Genomic DNA, 19,426 nt, shown 5'->3' with positions numbered 1-19,426 from the left:
AAACATGGTTAAGTGACTTGCCCAGAGTCACACAACTAGGAAGTGTCTGAGGTCAGATTTTAACTCAGTTCTTGACTTCAAACCTAGAACTATCCACTACACCACTTAGGTATTCGGGGAGGACTAGCATCTCTGGTGTGAGGGCTACTCATCTACCTTTGGTGTCTACCTTTCACCCAACTCTTCCCCAGTGGCTCTAAGCTATAGTGTGTGCAGCAGCTATACCTGGGTAAAGACTGTCTCAGCAGACAGACTCAACCAAGTTGAGGGTAACTGACAGGTCTCAAACTCATCAGTGATTTAGGGGGATGTCTACCCCAAGCATGTGAAGACTTTCCCTGGTGGAATGGGAGGAGGAGAACAATTATTCCAAAGGCCATGAAGGGGTGGGCAGCACACAGAGCTTGGCCAAACATCAAAGAGGCCAAGATCTTCCCCTGCATCCTAGGCCATCACCAGACCTCACTTGGCTTTTGTCTTGCCACTGGACTTAAATGACTCTGGAAGAGAATGAGGCTGATGACTTCGTGAAACTTTGTACTCCATGATATCACTGATCCTTTTCAGGAACAAAGGATGGATAAAAGCATGGCTATGTGAGTTGGACTATAAGGAAAGCTGAGTGCCACAGAATCCACATTTTGCAATTGTGGTGCTGGAGAAGACTTCTGAGAATCCCTTGGATAGCAAGGAGATCAGATCAATCAATACTTAAAGAAATTAAGACTGTTTGCTGGAAGGCCAAGCAGCATAAAGAGAAGACAGGACTCCCTGGAAAAGATAACGCTGGGAAAGACTGAAAACAAAAGTAAAAGTAAATGGGAGAGGATAAGATGGATAGTGTTGAAGCAACAAACATAAGCCTGAACGGATATTAGGAGAGAGTGGAGGATAAAAAAGGCATCACAAAGAGTCAGACATAACTGAAGAACAAACAACAAACATATAAGTCAAATCCTTCTCTTATTACTCGTGACAGTGACATTTGCTATGCCATATATTTTTATTAGTCTTTATGAACCCTGTTTAATAAACCACTATCTGACTCAGCTTAAAGCCCAGAGAAGTTTTTCTTAAAAAGTCATAGAGTATATTTTAAAAGGCATTGATTTAGCTTAAATAATTTAACTTAAATTGTTCTCAAGGCTTAAAAAGCCACACTTCAAGTCTCTTACCTTGTTCTTGGAATAGCTTTGTCTTTAAAGCATATTAGTGACTGAATATTTCACAATACAGTAGGGCCTGTATTTGAGGGAGATACATTCTAAGAACTACCTTTGATGACTGAAACATCAAATACAAGCAAATCTACATTCTTCCTCCCTGCGAGCCCAACTTACAACAAGCCAAAAACCTAAAACCTGAAAATGAAAGCAGAAGAGACTGTTGCCCAAATGCTTCTGCAGGGCCTGCCTATGGACAACTGAAACCTCAGAAAGGAAAACCACAGATATGAGGGCCCCATTGTACATATATTAGCACTTGTTGAACTTGAGAACTGAAAGAATTTCTCCTCCTGCTTGTCTAGAAAGTACGGTTATGCCGTGTAAACCATATTTCTTCATTGTTTCCATAATTTCATCTGAAATCAAAATGAAATATAAAATCATATTAGTTTATTTGTTAAAATTTACTTGTGATATTTGCTAAAAAAGTATAGCAAAATTGCATATAGTCTGTTCATACAAAAATGCAAATATAGTACACAGGCCCCTTTTGTATTTGTTTTTATTTCATGAATTGCTGCATTCAAATATTTGGATCATTTATGTGGCCATCTAACTGCTGATTTAACTTCTCTATATTAGCTGGGATGCTCCTTGAAAAACAACTGCTCTGACTGGCCAATATGGCAGCAAAGGAAAGTGATAAACATTGGAGGGGATGTGGCAAAATTGGACACTAATACATTGCTGGAGGAGTTGTGAATTGGTCCAACCATTCTAGAGGGCAATTTGGAACTATGCACAAAGGGCTTTAAAAGAATGCCTGGGGGGCAGCAGGGTAGCTCAGTGGATTGAGAGCCAGACCTAGAGACGGGAGGTCCTAGGTTCAAATTTAGCCTCAGATACTTCCCAGCTGTGTGAGCCTGGGCAAGTCACTTGACCCCTATTGCCTAGTCCTTCCCATTCTTCTGCCTTGGAGCCAATATACAGTATTGACTCCAAGATGGAAGGTAAGGGTTTTTATAAAAATTAAAAAAAAAAAACAAAACAATGCCTGCCCTTTGATCCAGCCATACCCCTGCTGGGTTTGTACCCCAAAGAGATTATAAGGAAAAGGACTTGTACAAAAATATTTATAGCTGCGCTCTTTGTGGTGGCAAAAGATTGGAAAATAGGGAATGTCCTTCAATTGGGGAATGGCTGAACAAACTGTGGTATCTGTTGGTGATGGAACACTATTGTGCTAAGAGGAATAAAGAACTGGAGGAATTCCATGTGAACAGGAATGACCTCCAGGAATTGCTGCAGATTTTCTACCAGCTGCAATGCAATGACCCAGGACAATCCAGAGGAACTTAGGAGAAAGAACGCTATCCAAATCCAGAGAAAGAACTGTGGGATCAGAAATGTATTAGAAAAATATATGATCAAACACGTAGTTTGATGGGGATGTGATTAGGGTTTTGATGTTCAAAGATCACTCTACTGCAAATATGAATAACATGGAAATAGGTTTTGGACAATGATACATGTATAACCCAGTGGAATTGTTTGTAGGCTTTGGGAGAGGGGAGTTTGAAAGAGCAGAAGTTGGGGGGTGCTATAACCATGGAAAAATATTCTAAATTAAAAAAGGGAGAAAAAAAGAAAATGAAACATGAACAATAGTAAAAAAAAAAGGAAAGAAAAATAACTACTCTTTTTCTAGGGCCACACTATTAAGTCTTTCCAAAAAGGCATATATAAACTTGCAAAAAGTTCATGTTCTGCTGGCATAGCTTTCAAAAAAAACCCAGGGTCACTCCATGCTGTCTGTGGCAGAGCTAAGGCAATAATATCTACATTACATGTTTTATAAACATTTCTAAAATGTACACATTTATGTGCAATGTATATTATATATGTGGGTGTATATACATATGTGTGTGTCTAGCCAAGTCATCTCTCTCCAAAATGTTGAGTTGGGCCCCTTATGGTGGGAAAACATGGACAAGTTATACAAGACACATAGAGGTGCAGATGTTTCAGTCTTTGTCATTGGAGGGAATTCTGAAATTAATGAGACCACAGTTCCATTCAAACACTACATTGAAAATATATTTGAAAAAAATGCTTCAAATGGACTTCAAGCATATGGAATATTTTAGAATTTGCAATATGAAAAAAATGCTTCAAACGGACTTCAAGCATATGGAATATTTTAGAATTTGCAATATGAAAAAAATGAATGTGCAGCTTTGTGAAGGAGCAGAGTTGTATGGGGACTCCACCAACAGATGAGCAACTGCAGTATGACTTAGCACCTTATAAAATGTGAGGGAGGGGGCAGCTGGGTAGCTCAGTGGAGTGAGAGTCAGGCCTAGAGACAGGAGGTCCTAGGTTCAAACCCAGCCTCAGCCACTTCCCAGCTGTGTGACCCTGGGCAAGTCACTTGACCCCCATTGCCCACCCTTACCAATCTTCCACCTATGAGACAATACACCGAAGTACAAGGGTTTAAAAAAAAATTTTTTTTTTAAATGTAAAAGAAAAAAATGTGAGGGGTACATTATGTGACTCTCATGTTCACAGGGCAAGTCTGTATCAGCGGTAAGACATGAATCTAAGGTTTTCTAATAGCAATGCCAGTCTTCTTTCATCTTGCTGCTTGTTTTTTAATTTTATTTTTACATTCTTTCGAATTTCTTTTTCTCTACAGCCCTTTTCCTACTCACTGAGAAGACAAACAATATGATACCCATTACACAAGTGAAGTCAAGCAAAATATTTCTATATTGGCACTGTTGAAAAAAAAAAGCAAGTGAAAAACAATGTATTTCAATCTGAGAATTAATCAGTTCTCTGGAGATGGATTACTGTATCTATCACATATAAGTCTCACAGGAGATTACTGTTAACAGTATTTTGTAATTAGTGCATACGTTGTTCTGGTTCTATTCACTTTACTCTGCATTTAGGGTTTTTTGTTGGTTTATTTTTGCTCCCTATTTCTTAAAGCATACTAGTAGTCTCTCATAATCACATACCACAACTTGGTTATCCATCTAACTGATGGGCATCCCCATAATTTCCAACTCTTTGGCACCACAAAAAGAGCTATTATATTTTTGTATATTTAGGTCCTTTTCCTTTATCTTTGATCTCTGGCATACCAAACAGTGGTATTGCCTGGGTCAGAGGGTTTGCAGTTTTACAGCCCTTTGGGCAAAGTTCCAAATTGTTCTCCAAAATGAGTGGACCAATTTACAGCTCCACCAACAGTACACTGGTATACCTATTTTCCCAAATTCCCCCAGGGTGTTAGTTTCCTTTTTTGTCATGTTAGCCAACTCTAGAGGTATAAGGTAATTTGTACTTCTCTAGCAGCAATTTAGAACATTTTTTCACATGACTATCAATAGCTTTGATTTCTTCTGAACACTACCTGTTCATATCCTTTGACCTTTTATTAACTGGGGAATGACTTATTTTTGTATATTTGACTCAGCTCCCTAAATATTTGAAAAATGAGGCCTCTATCAGAGAAAATTGCTGTAAAAATTTCCCCCTGGTTTCCTTTGAGTACTGGCTACAGTGGTTTTGTTTGTGCTTTAAATTTAATGTAATCAAAATTATCCATTTTCCCTCTCATGATCCTAGCTATCTCATTTAACCATAAATTCCTACCATATCTATACATCTGCAGGTAAAAATTTCCCATGTTCTCCTAATTCCTTACATCACCCCTTATGGCTACATTATATGCCCATTTTAACCATATCTTGCTAAACAGTGAGATGTTGGTCTGTACCTAGCTTCTGACAGACAGCTTTCTAGTTTTCCCAGCAATTTTTGTCAGATAATAAATTCTGCCTCAAAAACTTGGATTTTTGCATTCATCAAACACTAGACTAATATGGCTACTTACTGGTGTATATTATGTACTAAATCTATTCTACTGATTCACCACTATTTCTTGGCTAATATCAGATAATCCTGATAATTATTCTTTTGTAATATACTTTGAAATCTGGTACTGCTAGGTTGTCTTTTTTCACATATTCTTTCATTGATTCCCTTGATATTCCTGATCTACAGTCATTAATAATATGGATTATAATTAGGATTCTCATATTCAAGGTATAAATAAAAAACTTAGACATCAACTGTAACTGAACAGTCACATAAGAAAGAATATAATAAAACTAGTCAGGATGATTAGAGGTAGGAAGTTCACCATACTGAGGATGTGGTGCTTGGAAGAAGTTATAAACGTTTTTATGTCTAAATAGCAGCACACACATTTAAGAAACTCAGGCTAAATAAGTTTTGTTTTGTTTTTGAATGATTAAAACAATCTAATAGCCAACTAAGCAGCATGCATTAAGAACCTACTATATCCTGTTCCTCTCCAGTATTAATATCTCATTATAATTTGAAATCTTATACTTTGGTTTTATAATTTCAGAAAAGTAAATCATTAAAAGATAAATCAAATTTTATTACCTGGGTTGTTTTCTTTAATGGCAACTAAGTAGAAAGATCCTTCTTGTGATAGTAGGTCTGCAGCCAAAGGGAAGAATCTGTCCATGACTTCTCTACCATTTCTGCCACCAGCCCACGCTGCCTCTATTCCGTGACTTCCTACCTGGGTTACCAATGAAAGAGAATCTTCTTTTTACTGAATTAAGATCACATCTGGAATTTTGAACTGCCAAAATTCTTAATCAAAATTAGATTTATGTTAATCATTTGTTTGGAAACGTAAATTAATGTCTATAAACATTTGTTCTGTTTTTGCAGTATTTGGAAAAGTTGAAATTTAAAGCTAGTTAAATTCTAGAGATTACATTACCTTCTTTGTTTTACAGAAACAAGAGTTGGGGCACCTAGATGGCTCAGTGGATAGAAAGCCTGTAGTTAATAAAGTTGGGGTGCTCTCTTAATCCTTGCTAATAAGGAGGGGTTGAAGGTGAATGAGGTGATAGGAGAGGAATGAAAGAGATGGCTGAGTTTAGGGAAGGAATGAATGAAGTGGTAAATTGGATGATAAGGGAATAGGTGGGGTATTCAGGAGAGGCAGCTGAAACAGGTAGACACTAAGGCTAGAGACAGAGGATACTGATGGAATTGGCTGAACCCTTCCAGGCAGGAAAGATATCTCTGTGGACACAAGGAGTTGGGCCAGTCAGAAATGGTTTAAATCTGCCTTGAGGGCTTTTCTTATCAGTTTCTCAAGTCCTTACAGGGAGGAGTCCCTAGAGGAAGGGCTCTTCCCTGTCAGTGAAACTGATGGGTGCAGGAGGAAGTCTCTGGCAACGACTTCCTCCAAGATGGATGCCTCCAGTTCCCTCAGGAAATTAAAGAAAATAATTCCTTCTCTCTTCAAACTCTTGCCTAATCTTCAACACAATGATTCACCAGAGGGTTTGAATAGGAAATAAGGGGATTCATTAATTTTCTAGGTTAGTCAGAAGGAGAGAAGGGTTTAGGGTTTTCTGACAGCCACTAGGGAGAAACTCAAGGTGGGGGAGGGTCACAGGAGTGGGTTAGACTTAGAGAGAGCCTGCTCTCCAAGCCAGGAATGATTTGGCTGCTTTTAAAATAAAGTGTATTCTAAATCAATTAAATAAAGGAGTTTTGATTCAAGGATGTCCTACTTGCCTATAGGGAAACTAAACCCACTAAGTCTAATCACTAAAATCCAAAAGCCGCCCTTCCTCCCAGAGCCCACGGGGAAAATACAGGAAAGGTAACATGGAGGGAATATGGAGAAGGTCAGGGAGAGGTCCAGAGAAATTAGCTAGGTTCAAATTGTCCAGAGACAAAAGCACAGGCCAAAGCAAAGACGAAACCCAAAAGCAGAGCTTCGGTTAGACCTTCTGCTCTCTTCAAGCCTCAGGTTCCAACTGACTTCTGTCAGGATTCTAAGGCTTCTAACTGCCAGAAGTTTTCAGTTAACTTTTGCAAGGGTAAAAGCTTTTGTTGCATCTTTGCATTACAAGCCAGACCTAGAGACAAGAGGTCCTGTGTTCAAATCTGGCCTGACATTTCCTAGCTGGGTGATCCTGGGCAAATCACTTATCCCCAGTAACCTAGCCCTTATAGTTCTTCTGCTTCAGAACTGATACTTAGTATTAATTCTAAGAGAAGAAGTAAGGGTTTTAAAAAAGAAAAAAGTTTTATGGCTTTTTTTTTGACATAATGATATATATTTTATTTAAAAATTGATCAATAGGGCTAAGTGGCTTACTGGATTGAAGGCCAGACCTAAAGACAAGAGGTCTTGGTTTCAAATCTAGCCTCTGGCACTTCCTAGTTGTGATCTTACCTAGCCCTTACCAGTCTTCTGCCTTGGAACCAATATACAGTATTAATTTTTTTTTAAGAAACCCTTAATTTCGGTGTATTGTCTCATAGGTGGAAGAGTGGTAAGGGTGGGCAATGGGGGTCAAGTGACTTGCCCAGGGTCACGCAGCTGGGAAGTGGCTGAGGCCGGGTTTGAACCTAGGACCTCCTGTCTCTAGGCCTGACTCTCACTCCACTGAGCTACTCAGCTGCCCCTAATTCTTTTTTTTTAAACCCTTATTTTCTGTCTTGGAATCAAGAAGTGGCTTGCCCAGGGTCACACAGCTAGGAAGTGTCTGAGGCCAGATTTGAACCTAGGACCTCCTGTCTCTAGGCTTGGCTCTCAATCCACTGAGCTACCCAGCTGCCCTATACAATATTAATTCTAAGATAAAAGGAGAGGTGTAAAAATTTTTTAAAAAACTGATTGACATAACTTTTAAGGAACCCAATATGCAAAGATACACTTAAAAAAAAATTCCTTATTTTCTTAGAATCAATACTATTGGTTCCAAGTCAGAAGAGTGATAAGGACTAGACCATGTGGGTTAAGTGACTTGCCCAGGGTCACAGAGTTAGTTAGTGTCTGAGGCTACATTTGAACCCAGGACCTCCCATCTCCTCTTCAGGCCTGGCTCTTTATCTACTGAGCTGAGATGCCTTTGGATCTGTGATCTTGAAGCAGGCGCTTTCTCCAACAGAGTTCTCAACCCATCCATGTTCATCAGGTGTGACTTTTGCCTATTTTTCCTATAAATCCTCAAACAGGATCTGAGAAATCAGAGAAAAGCCTGTCTGAATAATCAGCTTTGTTTGCTGTGACCATTGATATATCTTTGAATGAAGAAGAGATACAAATGGGCCCTTCTTAATCACCATCCAGGTTTTCTCTTCCCTGATGAAGGTGGGACTTGATAGGTTTTTCTCTTCCCCTCTGGTACTTAAAGCTGAAGTGAAAGGGGGCATTTGTAAAGTCAGGGCTCAGACCCAAATAGCCATGAACTTGATGTTGATTCTCTTTATTAGTAAAGCACTCTTTCTAATGTACAGTGTTGAGGCACCCTATAGTGATAAGTATCTCCATAAGGCTTGTAAGAAGATTCTTTGGGCCTACCTGTAAACCATGGAAGATAATGCCTGTCACTGCTTCCAGTTCTAAAATTCTAAGAATATTTAAGAGTCCTGTGTTTGCCTTTTATAAACCTATGGTTCTTCTGGTACTTAGCAGGATTATTATGAAAATTACAAATGGTAGGAGAAAACTAACTTAAATTGTAATAGTCTAATCCTAACTCAACTTTAATATAAATAAATAATGTAATCCTTGGTGATTCACAATAGTTTTGTCATCCCCTCTCAACTTGGCTTTATCTCCTTGAGAATGACAGTTTTTATATCCACTACAGTTCAATTAAACAAATATTAAATACAAAGCACCATGCTATACAAACTGGTTATACAAAGGGAAAAATAATTTCAATAAATGTCAACCTCTGATATAAACACAAGAGAATAAAAAAATGGGTGGGATACTGAAGGGAGTAGAGAGTTAAAAAACAAAACAAAACTGGGAGCAGCTAGGTAGCTCAGTGGATTGAGAGCCAGGCCTAGAGACAGGAGGTCCTAGGTTAAAATCAGGCCTCAGATACTTCCCAGCTGTGTGACCCTGGGCAAGTCACTTGACCCCCATTGCCTAGCCCTTACTACTCTTCTGACTTGGAGCCAATACACAGTATTGACTCCAAGACAGAAGGTAAGGGTTAAAAAAAAACAAAACAAACTGTAGGAATAATAGAGGAGAGGAAAAAGCAAAAATAGCAGATGCAATCAGGGAAGATGTCACACTAAATCAGGAAAAAAGGGATTCTAAAAGGTAAAAATAAGTAAGGAGTATATTCATAATAAGGTGAGAGGTGAAATGTAAACTGTGGAAATAAAAAGGGATTTGTTTTGGCTGCATTATAGGTTACTCGAGAAAAATATAGGAAATACTATTGGAGAGGAAGATGAGCCAATTTATGGAAGTCTTACATTTTAGTTTGAGAATTAGTGAAAGTTTCTGAGCAAAGCAGTGAGGCACAGTCAGGCCTTTACTTTAAAAAAATCATAAGCTACATTTTTCCTCTGTATTTCACTATCCTTTTTACTAAGAGGAGGGAACACATTTCATTATCTAAGCACTCCAACTACTCATTGTGATGAATCAGTTCAAATTTTTTTTTAATATTTTCATATTATTTCAGTCATTCTGAGTTCTGCATCCTTCACTTTGTGTCTATTTTCATACAATTCTTCCCATGTTTTCTTGAATGGTTTTATAATTAATATTCAATTATTAATTGATAATAATTTACTACAAATTATTATATATAATTACATGACATAATTATAAATTATGAATAATTAATAATTAAATTCATTCAATACTAGTTAATATGTAAACTAAAGATGATGGTAAGTTTAAATTTTCATACATTTCTTACCTCTTCAGAAGGTGTTACCACATAGGGTGGATTAAATACCAGAAGATCGACTTTGCTGAATAACCTTGGTAGCAATCCTTTGGCCTGGATACAAACCAAAATTGTGAACTGGATTTTGTGTTTAAATATCAGTATCCTTGATAATGCCACTTCTATTCTTGCAGAAGAAATGTGTTTAGTGTATTGTAATGCGTGGCAGGTTCAGGAGCTGAGACATCTTAAAATTGCATATATTCTCATCTCACATAAATTGACACAAAATACAGAATTTTTTTTTGAGCATAGAAATTGGCTCATCAAAATAATCATAATATTTGGGCATGTTACTACTCTTCAATAACCCATATTGTGCACAATGGGAACATTCTTATAAAATGAAATAAAGAACAGAGTATACAGATTATAGCAAATGCTCTGCCAGCAACTTTATATACAACTTTTAAAGGTCTATTACCCTAAATATTCATTTTCTTTTCCCAAATCTTACAAAGAATATAGAAAGGTGGAAACAGAAATAGCTACATTTCATAAATACTTAAAATAGTACAATTTTCTGATTAAAAAACTAGAAAAAGATGCCTTTTTTGAGTCAATAAATTTAGTTCAACTAGATGTAATATATACAGTTGGAATTCAGGAGAAAGAGAATTTATGCTTGTAGAATTATAGCTTTGCTACCTCTCTTTCTATTAGTTCAGACTTTTTTTCCCCCCTAAATCAAAGTAATGCTTCATTAATAATGGCTGCCCTATAGCATTTCATTTCAACTGTGTCAAATTCTAAAAGTATTCTAAATTCTAATTCCATTGTTAAAGCTTAAGCATTCATTAGATGATTAAAAAATATATGCTTATTCATAAAGACTGTTAAATCTATTTCCCTGGAGACCTTAAAGAGAGATTCATAGCACAGATATCATAAAGTATTTTCTGCACAATATTTAGGACCATGAAGATATTACATTTTAGGAAGTCCTTAAAGGATGAACCTTCAACTATTTAAAAATTTCATCTATTTGGGCTAACTATTCTCTTATAGCTACTTTACATGTTATCTTGTTTAGTCCTCACAATAATCCTGTGAATTAAGATTGTTACTTGGGTACTGACAAATTAAATAATTCCCAAAATCAAATGTCAGAAGCAAAATTTGAATCTAGGGCTTCCTGAGTCTATTCACTATGGCTGGCTCTTTACCTATGCCTGCCTATACCTTTTTAAGAAGTTAGGGATGGCAGCCAGGTAGCTCAGTGGATTGAGAACCAGTCCTAGAGACGGGAAGTCCTGGATTCAAATGTGACCTCAGATGCTTCCTACCTTGTAACCCTGGGCAAGTCACTTGACCCCCATTGCCTACCCTTACCACTGCCTTAGAACCAATACATAGTATTGATTCTAAAGTGGAAGATAACAGTTTAAAAAATAGTCAGGGAGAATTTTTTATTTTATATTATTTGTGGAAAAGGATTACTATCTCACCAAATCTGTAATTATTGGCTGAATATGAACTTTGTTACATTGTGCTGTCTCCAAGGTACAGTCAGCTGCTTTGGGGTTGATATCGGTACACCTATAAAAAAAACAATAACCACAACAAAATAACCCTTTGGGAAACAAGTAACACTTAACAAATTAATGGGACAAATTTATGATGGATAGAAAAAAAGAAATGTTTAATTTTTTGCAAGTAAAGAAAGTCTAAGAAAAAAGTATACTGCTACAATAATAAGCAGGAAAATGATGCACATTTGTGGGTCCTAACAGCTGGTGTCAATAAAAAATTATTTAAATCTGTGGAATGTTAGAGCAGGAAGGGACTCTATATGCCATTTCTTTTAAAGAAAATTAAAAAAAAATACTAGAGATAAATAACTTGGACCCAAATTAGTATTGCATGTATCATTTAAATTGTCCAAGAAAGCTGTACTATTCAATCTTGTGTCCTTTAGTTGTTTAATTCTTGCATTTAAAAATCAAATGTGTACCTTGAAAATGTTAACATAAAATATTTTATTCAAATAACTTAAGTTAATTACTTTCAAGTAATTATTCAAGTATTCAAATTAATAATTCTTAATACATTATTTGGTATAACTGGTATAATTATACTTACATATACAAAGCCTGAGGGCCAATAATTGAAGCCAGGAATGCAGACACGATGCCAGATCCAGATCCTATTTCAAGGCATATCTCTACTCTGAATTGAAAATATTGTATTTAGAAAATAAAACCAATTCATACTCCACCAAATGTAACCCACTAGTTTGAGCATATATTTTTCCTGTTCCATCATTGCAGAAAATTAACATTATGCCCAGATTAGGAAAAGAGGAAACAGAATCCTCAAATAATCAATTGAACAAGCTATAAATGAACCCCTTAAGAAAAAATCCCAGGGCCAGAAGGATTCACAAGTGAATTCTATCAAACATTTAAAGAATAATTAAGCCCAATATTACATAAACTATTTGGGAAAACAGGCAGAGAAGGAATCCTACTAAATTCTTTTAATGAAACAAATGTGGCACTGTTAACTTAAAGTAGGAAGAACAAAAACAAAGAGAGAAAATTATAGGCCAATTTCATTAATGAATATAGATGCAAGAATTTCAAATAAAATATTAGTAAGGAAACAACAGCAATATACCACAAGGATCATTCACTCTTATCAGGTGAGATTTACACCAGGAATGTGCTGGTTTAATATTAGGAAAACTACATTATAATTTATCATATCAAAAACCAAACTAACAGAAATCACATGGTTATTTCAAAAGATATAGAAAAAGCCTTTGACAAAATACAACACCCATTCCTGTTAAAAACACTAGAAAGCATAGGAATAAATGGGTCATTCCTTAAAATGATAAGTAGTATCTACCTAAAACTTTCACCAAGTGTCAACTGGAATAAGAATCAGAAACCTTCCCATTAAGATCAGGAGTGAAGCAAGGATGCCCATTATCACCACTATTTTTAAATATTGTATTAGAAATGCTGGTTTTGGCAACAAAGAAAGAAAAAGAAATGGAAAGAATTAAAATAAGCAATGAGAAAACTAAACTATCACTCTTTGCAGATGATATGATGGTATACTTAGAGAATCCTAGAGTCAACTAAAAAACTAGTTGAAATAATTAATAACCCTAGTAAAGTTGCTAGATACAAAATAAATCCACATAAATCATCAGCATTTCTATATATTATCAACAAAGTCCAGCAGCAAGAGAGAGAAAGAGAAATTTTCACTTAAAATCACCCTAAATAGTATAAAATACCTGAGAATCAAAGCAAACACAGGAGATATATGAACACAATTACAAAAATACTTTTCATTCAAAGTCAGATCTAAAGATATTGGGAAAATATTAATTAATTGCTCATGGATAAGCCAAGCTAATATAATAAAAAAGACAATTCTACCTAAATTAATTTATTTAATGCCATACCAATCAAACTACCAAATAATTATTTTATAGAACTAGAAAACATCATAACAAAATTCATCTGGAAGAACAAAAGGTCGAGAATATCAAGGGAACCAAAAAAAAAAAATGTGAAAGAAAGAGGTTTAGCAGTAGCAGATCTCAAACTATACTATAAAGTAGCAATCATCAAAACAATCTGGTACTGGTTACGAAATAGAATGGTAGATCAATGGAGATTAGATATACAGTATACAGGGGGCAAATGACCTTGCAACCTACTGTTGGATAAATCCAAACAATTGTGGAATAAGAACTCACTATTTAACAAAAACTGTTGGGAAAATTGGAAAAGAGTATGGCAGAGAGAGGCCAGGTATAGACCAATAATATCTCACACCCTAAAAGGTCAAAATGGATATATGATTTAGGGGAATACAGAATAGTTTTCCTGGCAGATTTCTGGAGAAGGGAAGAAGAGATTGAGACTAGTATAAGATATAAAATATGATAATAATAATAAATATCGCAACAATAAAATTAAATAAAAAATTAAAAATGAAACAAAATAAGATATAATTTTGATTAAAAAGGTTTGTACAAACAAAATGAATGTAACCAAGATTAGAAGGGAAACAACAAATGGGGAGAAGTTTGTAACAAATGTCTCTGATAAAGATCTAATTTCTCAAATTTATAGAGAACTAAGTAAAATTTATAAGAATACAAGCCATTCTCCAAATTGACAAATGGTCAAAGGACATGAACAAGCAATTTTCAAATGAAGAAATCAAAGCCATCAATAAGCATATGAAAAAACATTCTACATCTCTCTGGATTAGAGAAATGCAAATAAAAACACTGAGGTACCACCTTCCACCTATCAGATTGGCCAATATGGTAGTAAAGGAAAGTGATAAATGTTGTCGAGGATGTGGCAAAATTGGGGCAATAATGCACTGTTGGTGGAATTGTGAACTGATCCAACCATTCTGGAGGGGCACTTTGGAACTTTGCCCAAAGGCTATAAAACTGTGCATTCCCTTTGATCCATTAATACCATGACTGGGTCTGTAGCCAAAGAGATTTTAAAAAAAGGGGAAAGAACCTACTTGTACAAAAATATTTATAGCTGCTGTTTTTGTAATGGCAAAGGATTGGAAAATGAGGGAATATCCATCAATTGGGGATGGCTGAACAAGTTGTGGTGCATATTGGTGATGGAATACTATTGTGCTATAAGAAATGATAAATAAGGGGCTGGGTGACTCAGTGGATTGAAAGCCAGGCCCAGAGATGAGAGGTTCAAAGTTCAAATCTGACTTCACACATTTCCTAGCTGTGTGACCCTGGGCAAGTCACTTAACCCCCATAGCCTAGTCCTTACCACTCTTCTGCCTCAGAACCAATATATAATAGTATTGATTCTAAGATGGAAGGTAAGGGTTAAAAAAAAAAAAAAAAAAGAAATGGTGAGCAAGATGATTTCAGAAAAAGCTGGAAAGATCTGCAGGAACTGATGTAGAGCAGAGTGAAATAAGCAGAACCGGGAGAATCTTGTACATAGTAATAACAATATTGGATGATGATTATCTGTGAAAACTTGGTTACTCTCAGCAATGCAATGATCTGGAACACTACTGAAAGACTTATGGGGAATGCTGTCCACCTCCAGAGAAAGAACTGTTGGGAGTCATCTGGGTATTTTTGGTTTTATTTTAGGGTTTTGGTTATGTATGGTTTTGCTCTTACAACAATGACCAATATAGAAGTGTGTTTTGCATGACAATAAAAATAAAATTTTTAAGGGCAGCTGGGTAGCTCAGTGGATTGAGAGTCAGGCCTAGAGATGGGAGGTCCTAGGTTCAAATCTGGCCTCAGACACTTGCCAGCTGTGTGACCCTGGGCAAGTCACTCGACCCCCATTGCCTACCCTTACCACTCTTTCACCAAGGAGCTAATACACAAAAGTTAAGGGTTTAAAAAAAAAGAAAAGAAAAATAAATAAAATTTTTAAAAGTCCACTATAATCATATATAAAAATACTTGCTATCATTTTAATTTTAATTCTGAAATCTCAAAGTTGTAGAATTATACTGTGTATGCAAATAAATATTGCCTTATTGAATTAGGAAAATACAATTTATATTGGTGATGTCTCTAGATAATTAAAGTCATTTCAGTAAAATATTATAAAAGAACTATGTATTTATTTCAGAAAAGAATAGAAATATTTACTAAGTGTAATTTCCCTAGTCCTTTAAAATTACTTTGAGATTTAATTCTATGACATATTGTATTAGAAACGTAAAAGCTCCTTGGTACTAATTGAGAGTGGCAAAGGAATTCTCTACATAGTGTGCAGTAAGTACAATACACTGAGAAGCCTTTGGTGAAACAGTAACCACTTCCCCTCCCCCTCCCTGACTCCGCCGCCCCCTACATTGTCCCTAAAGCCGCTCCTCTAGTCCTTTCTGGCACCGCCCCCTCTCCAGCGTCCTTTACGTCCGCCCCGCCTCTCCCCTGCCAGAAGTGGTAATCACTTGTTTCTCTTCCCTTTACTTTTCCTCATTCACCCGCCAAGCTCCTATCCTCTCACCCCATGAGCTCGGCGGCCGCTGCCTCCAATGCATCCAGCAACAAAAATGTATCTTCGGCCGGTTCGTAAACCTCCTGGAAAGCACCCTGCCCCACGTGCCGGTGCAACGGAGTAGGAAAACGTGGCGGGGCGCAATTCCCCGCCATCTCTGCGGCGCAGTTCGGGGCCTACGTAGCTGGGCGTAGTCTCAGTCTCGAGTTTGTCTGTCGTCGGGGCGCGTCCGTCTCCCGAGAGCGTGCGCAGAGCTGCCCCTGAGCCTTGGCTTCCGGGTTGTCTTTCGTCTGCCTCCCAGCCGGTGATAACGTATTATTCTGGCGTCTCCCTTCTAATCGTTGAGCAGCTTTATCACGCCCCGCCCCCCCCGCTCTTCTCAGAGCTGAATTTCCATAGCCTAAATTTGGTTATCTAAGCCATAAATAACTTTATATGGCGAACAGTTAACTCATAACTCCTCGTTGCTTGAAGTCCCTTTTCTCCAATTTGTGGGAGAAAAGCCTTTAGTGTTAGGCATGGCGCAGTTGTTTTTTGTTTTTGATGTTGGCACATCTTAATCAAGTATGCCCTTGGCTCCTAGGGCATACATGGCCATTAGCTAAGACAGATAAACCCAAGGTCTTTGGCCATAATTTGAGTGGAGGAGAGGAGGAAGGTGGCCTATGCCTAGGCCATTGCCAAGGCTCCCCTCCCTGTCCCTCTCCGAGGTTTCCTCTTGGAGGGTTTTTCTGGCTATATTTGTTATAATCTCTTGAATGACTCCTTTTTAAACTACCATAAATCTTGGCTCAAAGGGCTAGTTAGTTGTAGGAGATTCCCTCACTATTGGAAATTAGTTCCTTGGACCAAACTAAGGAACAGAGGAAATGAAAAAAAGATCTTCCAGCATCGAGAGAGAAGATGCAGGGTTTCAATTCTAACCCTTCTTTAGGTCCATGAAAAGATTCTGGGAACAAGCTGACATGTAGAACTGCAAACTTTAAGAGAATTTCTCCTTGGGGTAGATTTGAAACTCTTGGATAAACTATCTCACAGTAGCAGAGCTCATAATTTACTCTGTGTGTTGTCTGCTATATATTCTCATATCTACTTTTTTATTTCTATATTTCATCCATTTAAATAAATGTTTTATTTGCTCCATGTATTCATTGTGAAACTGGCATTTGGTGGAATGGGAATAGGGCCTTGGGACATTCCTTCCCCATTAAGGAATAGTGATCAAAAAGTTAACTTGAAACTAAATATTACATGCTTTAGGCTAGTAATAGGTAAGGGATCAGATATAATTCTAACTTGAAACCCTCTCTCTGAGAACAGGCTGAGTGGTTAACCTTTGGCACCAAACGTCCTAGTTTCTTTCCAAAGTGGGAATCAAAGTCTTCCCTGGAGAAGGGTAGAGGAGGAGAAGATGGATATGTCTGTTCTTCCTTTTGAGTCACCTTTAGATAGACCTTTATGGACAGACATAATATACATCATTCTTCTCCCCCTTGTTGCTCCCCCCTTACATTAACTTGATAATTTATAACAGATCCCTGGGGTATGACCAAATTTCTTCTTACTGGAACATAATTCACATACAATACCACTCTGCCTCCAATAACTTCCTATCATAGTCTAAAGTTTATGGCTGAAATTGATTGATTGGGGGTGACTTGATTTGAATAACCAACCCACCATTCATAGAGAATAAAGATGGAATGAAAAGGGGTGGGAAGTGCCAGCTATGGCCATCTCAGTATGCTTATTGCCTAGTGAATGGTCTCTGAGGAACAGGTATAGTTTACATATAGCAAGAGGAGAGGAGGCAAGCCTTCCATTTCTTGCTTTCATATCTCCTGCAGGAAGAGGAGAAGCAGCTTTCCATCTTGAAGCACCTATATCCTGCTTGATTTTCAGCCTCTATTAAGAGCTTAAGGAGGTATCTGGAGGAAAGAGGGGGTCTTCCATTTGACTTTGTGCTTTCCATCTTGTGCATGCATATTTCCTGCTGGATCTTTAGCTTTCAAAGGGAAGAGAAGAGGAGAGATTTGGAAGCTTTTCTGCTCCCTCCCAAATAAATCTTTCATCTTGTGCTGTTCATATCTCTTATAGGAGGAGGAGAGATGGCTTTCCATCTTGGGGCTCCCAAATCCTGCTTGACCTCCATCTACTAGTAGAAGTGTAAGGAGGAAGGTGGGGGCTATGCTCCTATCTTGCTTGGGGGGAATCTCCTGCCTTATCTCCAGCCTCTAGTGGAAAGAAGGATATCCTTCACTTAATGATTAGCAAACTCCAATCTGATCATACTCTACACATTCCAGTAATTCTGGATCATCATTCTCCCTCTGCTATCCAATTCCTTATTCCCATTCCCCTCAACCTAGCCACCCCAACATCCTAGCTAAAAGCTACTCTCACCTCTTCCACTCTGTCAGTATGGAAAACTGATGAAGCTTGCTTTCACCTGAAATCTTTAGCTTTCTCATTCTTTTTACCTTCTATCTCTCATTGAGGCCTGGTTCCCCCAATGACACAGCCTTCCTGAGCACTCTTTCCAGTACTTACTGCACTTTCATTCATTCCCCTCAACTTACTGAATGAGGTAAGGGAATTGGAATGATTTTACCCCCAATTTCCACTTTCAGTCTCCTTAGCACTATTACTCAGTAATCTCTCCTTTGTGGTCTGTTTGTGGGGCATGTCTATACCCATCAGAGACATATGTTAGAAAACTATCCCCAGATGTCAAAATGAAACTTCCTTATTATGGCATTAGAAGGTATAGAGACATAATATACTTGCATCATTATGCATTTGACTGCAAAGGTCAGGTATCTAACCTACCAGAAACATCCATAACAGGGAGATGCTACTGTGGAAAAAGAAAGAGCTCCATTGTTTGATTCTTGCTTACATATCTCCTGAGGGTTATTAGGTGCAATCTCAAGAAAAACTTATTTGATAAGAATGTTTTGGGACATTTCTAACTGATCTTCTCTGACCTTTCCTTAGCCTCAAGGTTCTTGCCCTCTCAGAGAGCTCCATACACTAGGGGAAGTAATTCAAATCCCCCTCAATTGTCAGATCTCCTTTGGGATAATTCAAGGAACTACTCCCCATAAAAGATTTAGGGTACCAAGTGTCTTGCTTTCTAATAGCATGGGTGTGTGTGTGTGTGTGTGTGTGTGTGTGTGTGTGTTATTCCTGTTGGCTCCCAGAGGAGCACAGGGCCACAACCATCTCACGCCAACAGACTCTGTTCTGGGCAACTTCCCCCAGCTGGGCCCATGTCATTCCGATGGCCTTTGTTTCGTTTTCGGCACATCTTCACCAGGTATGTTTTGGCCTTCCGACTTTCCTCCTCCCTGGTAGATTCCAGCTCAGTGCTTGTCTGGCAACGTTGTCCTCCGGTTTTCATAGTGTATGTCCTATCCATCTCCACTTTCGT

General features: G+C 37.6%; 1 protein-coding gene across 2 annotated transcripts; it reads right to left on the bottom strand.

The window, feature by feature from the left end:
- Positions 1 to 946: 946 nt before the first annotated feature.
- On the bottom strand, positions 947 to 16,349 carry N6AMT1 (N-6 adenine-specific DNA methyltransferase 1). 2 transcript variants are annotated; one of them, XM_044666900.1, is made up of 6 exons: positions 16,003 to 16,349; positions 12,089 to 12,175; positions 11,455 to 11,545; positions 9,977 to 10,060; positions 5,652 to 5,793; positions 947 to 1,582 (listed from the first exon to the last, which is right to left on the bottom strand). In XM_044666900.1, the coding sequence occupies exons 1-6, from the start codon at positions 16,146 to 16,148 to the stop codon at positions 1,476 to 1,478; spliced, it is 657 nt and encodes a 218-aa protein (XP_044522835.1). In that variant the 5' UTR covers positions 16,149 to 16,349; the 3' UTR covers positions 947 to 1,475. The 2 variants fall into 2 exon arrangements, with proteins under 2 accessions (XP_044522835.1, XP_044522836.1); XM_044666901.1 differs by lacking the exon at positions 9,977 to 10,060.
- Positions 16,350 to 19,426: the final 3,077 nt, after the last annotated feature.

The sequence above is a fragment of the Gracilinanus agilis genome, chromosome 3 (genome assembly GCF_016433145.1).
Source record: "Gracilinanus agilis isolate LMUSP501 chromosome 3, AgileGrace, whole genome shotgun sequence".
In the NCBI taxonomy this organism is placed as follows: Eukaryota; Metazoa; Chordata; class Mammalia; order Didelphimorphia; family Didelphidae; genus Gracilinanus; species Gracilinanus agilis.
This window is presented reverse-complemented; position numbering and strand designations above follow the sequence as displayed.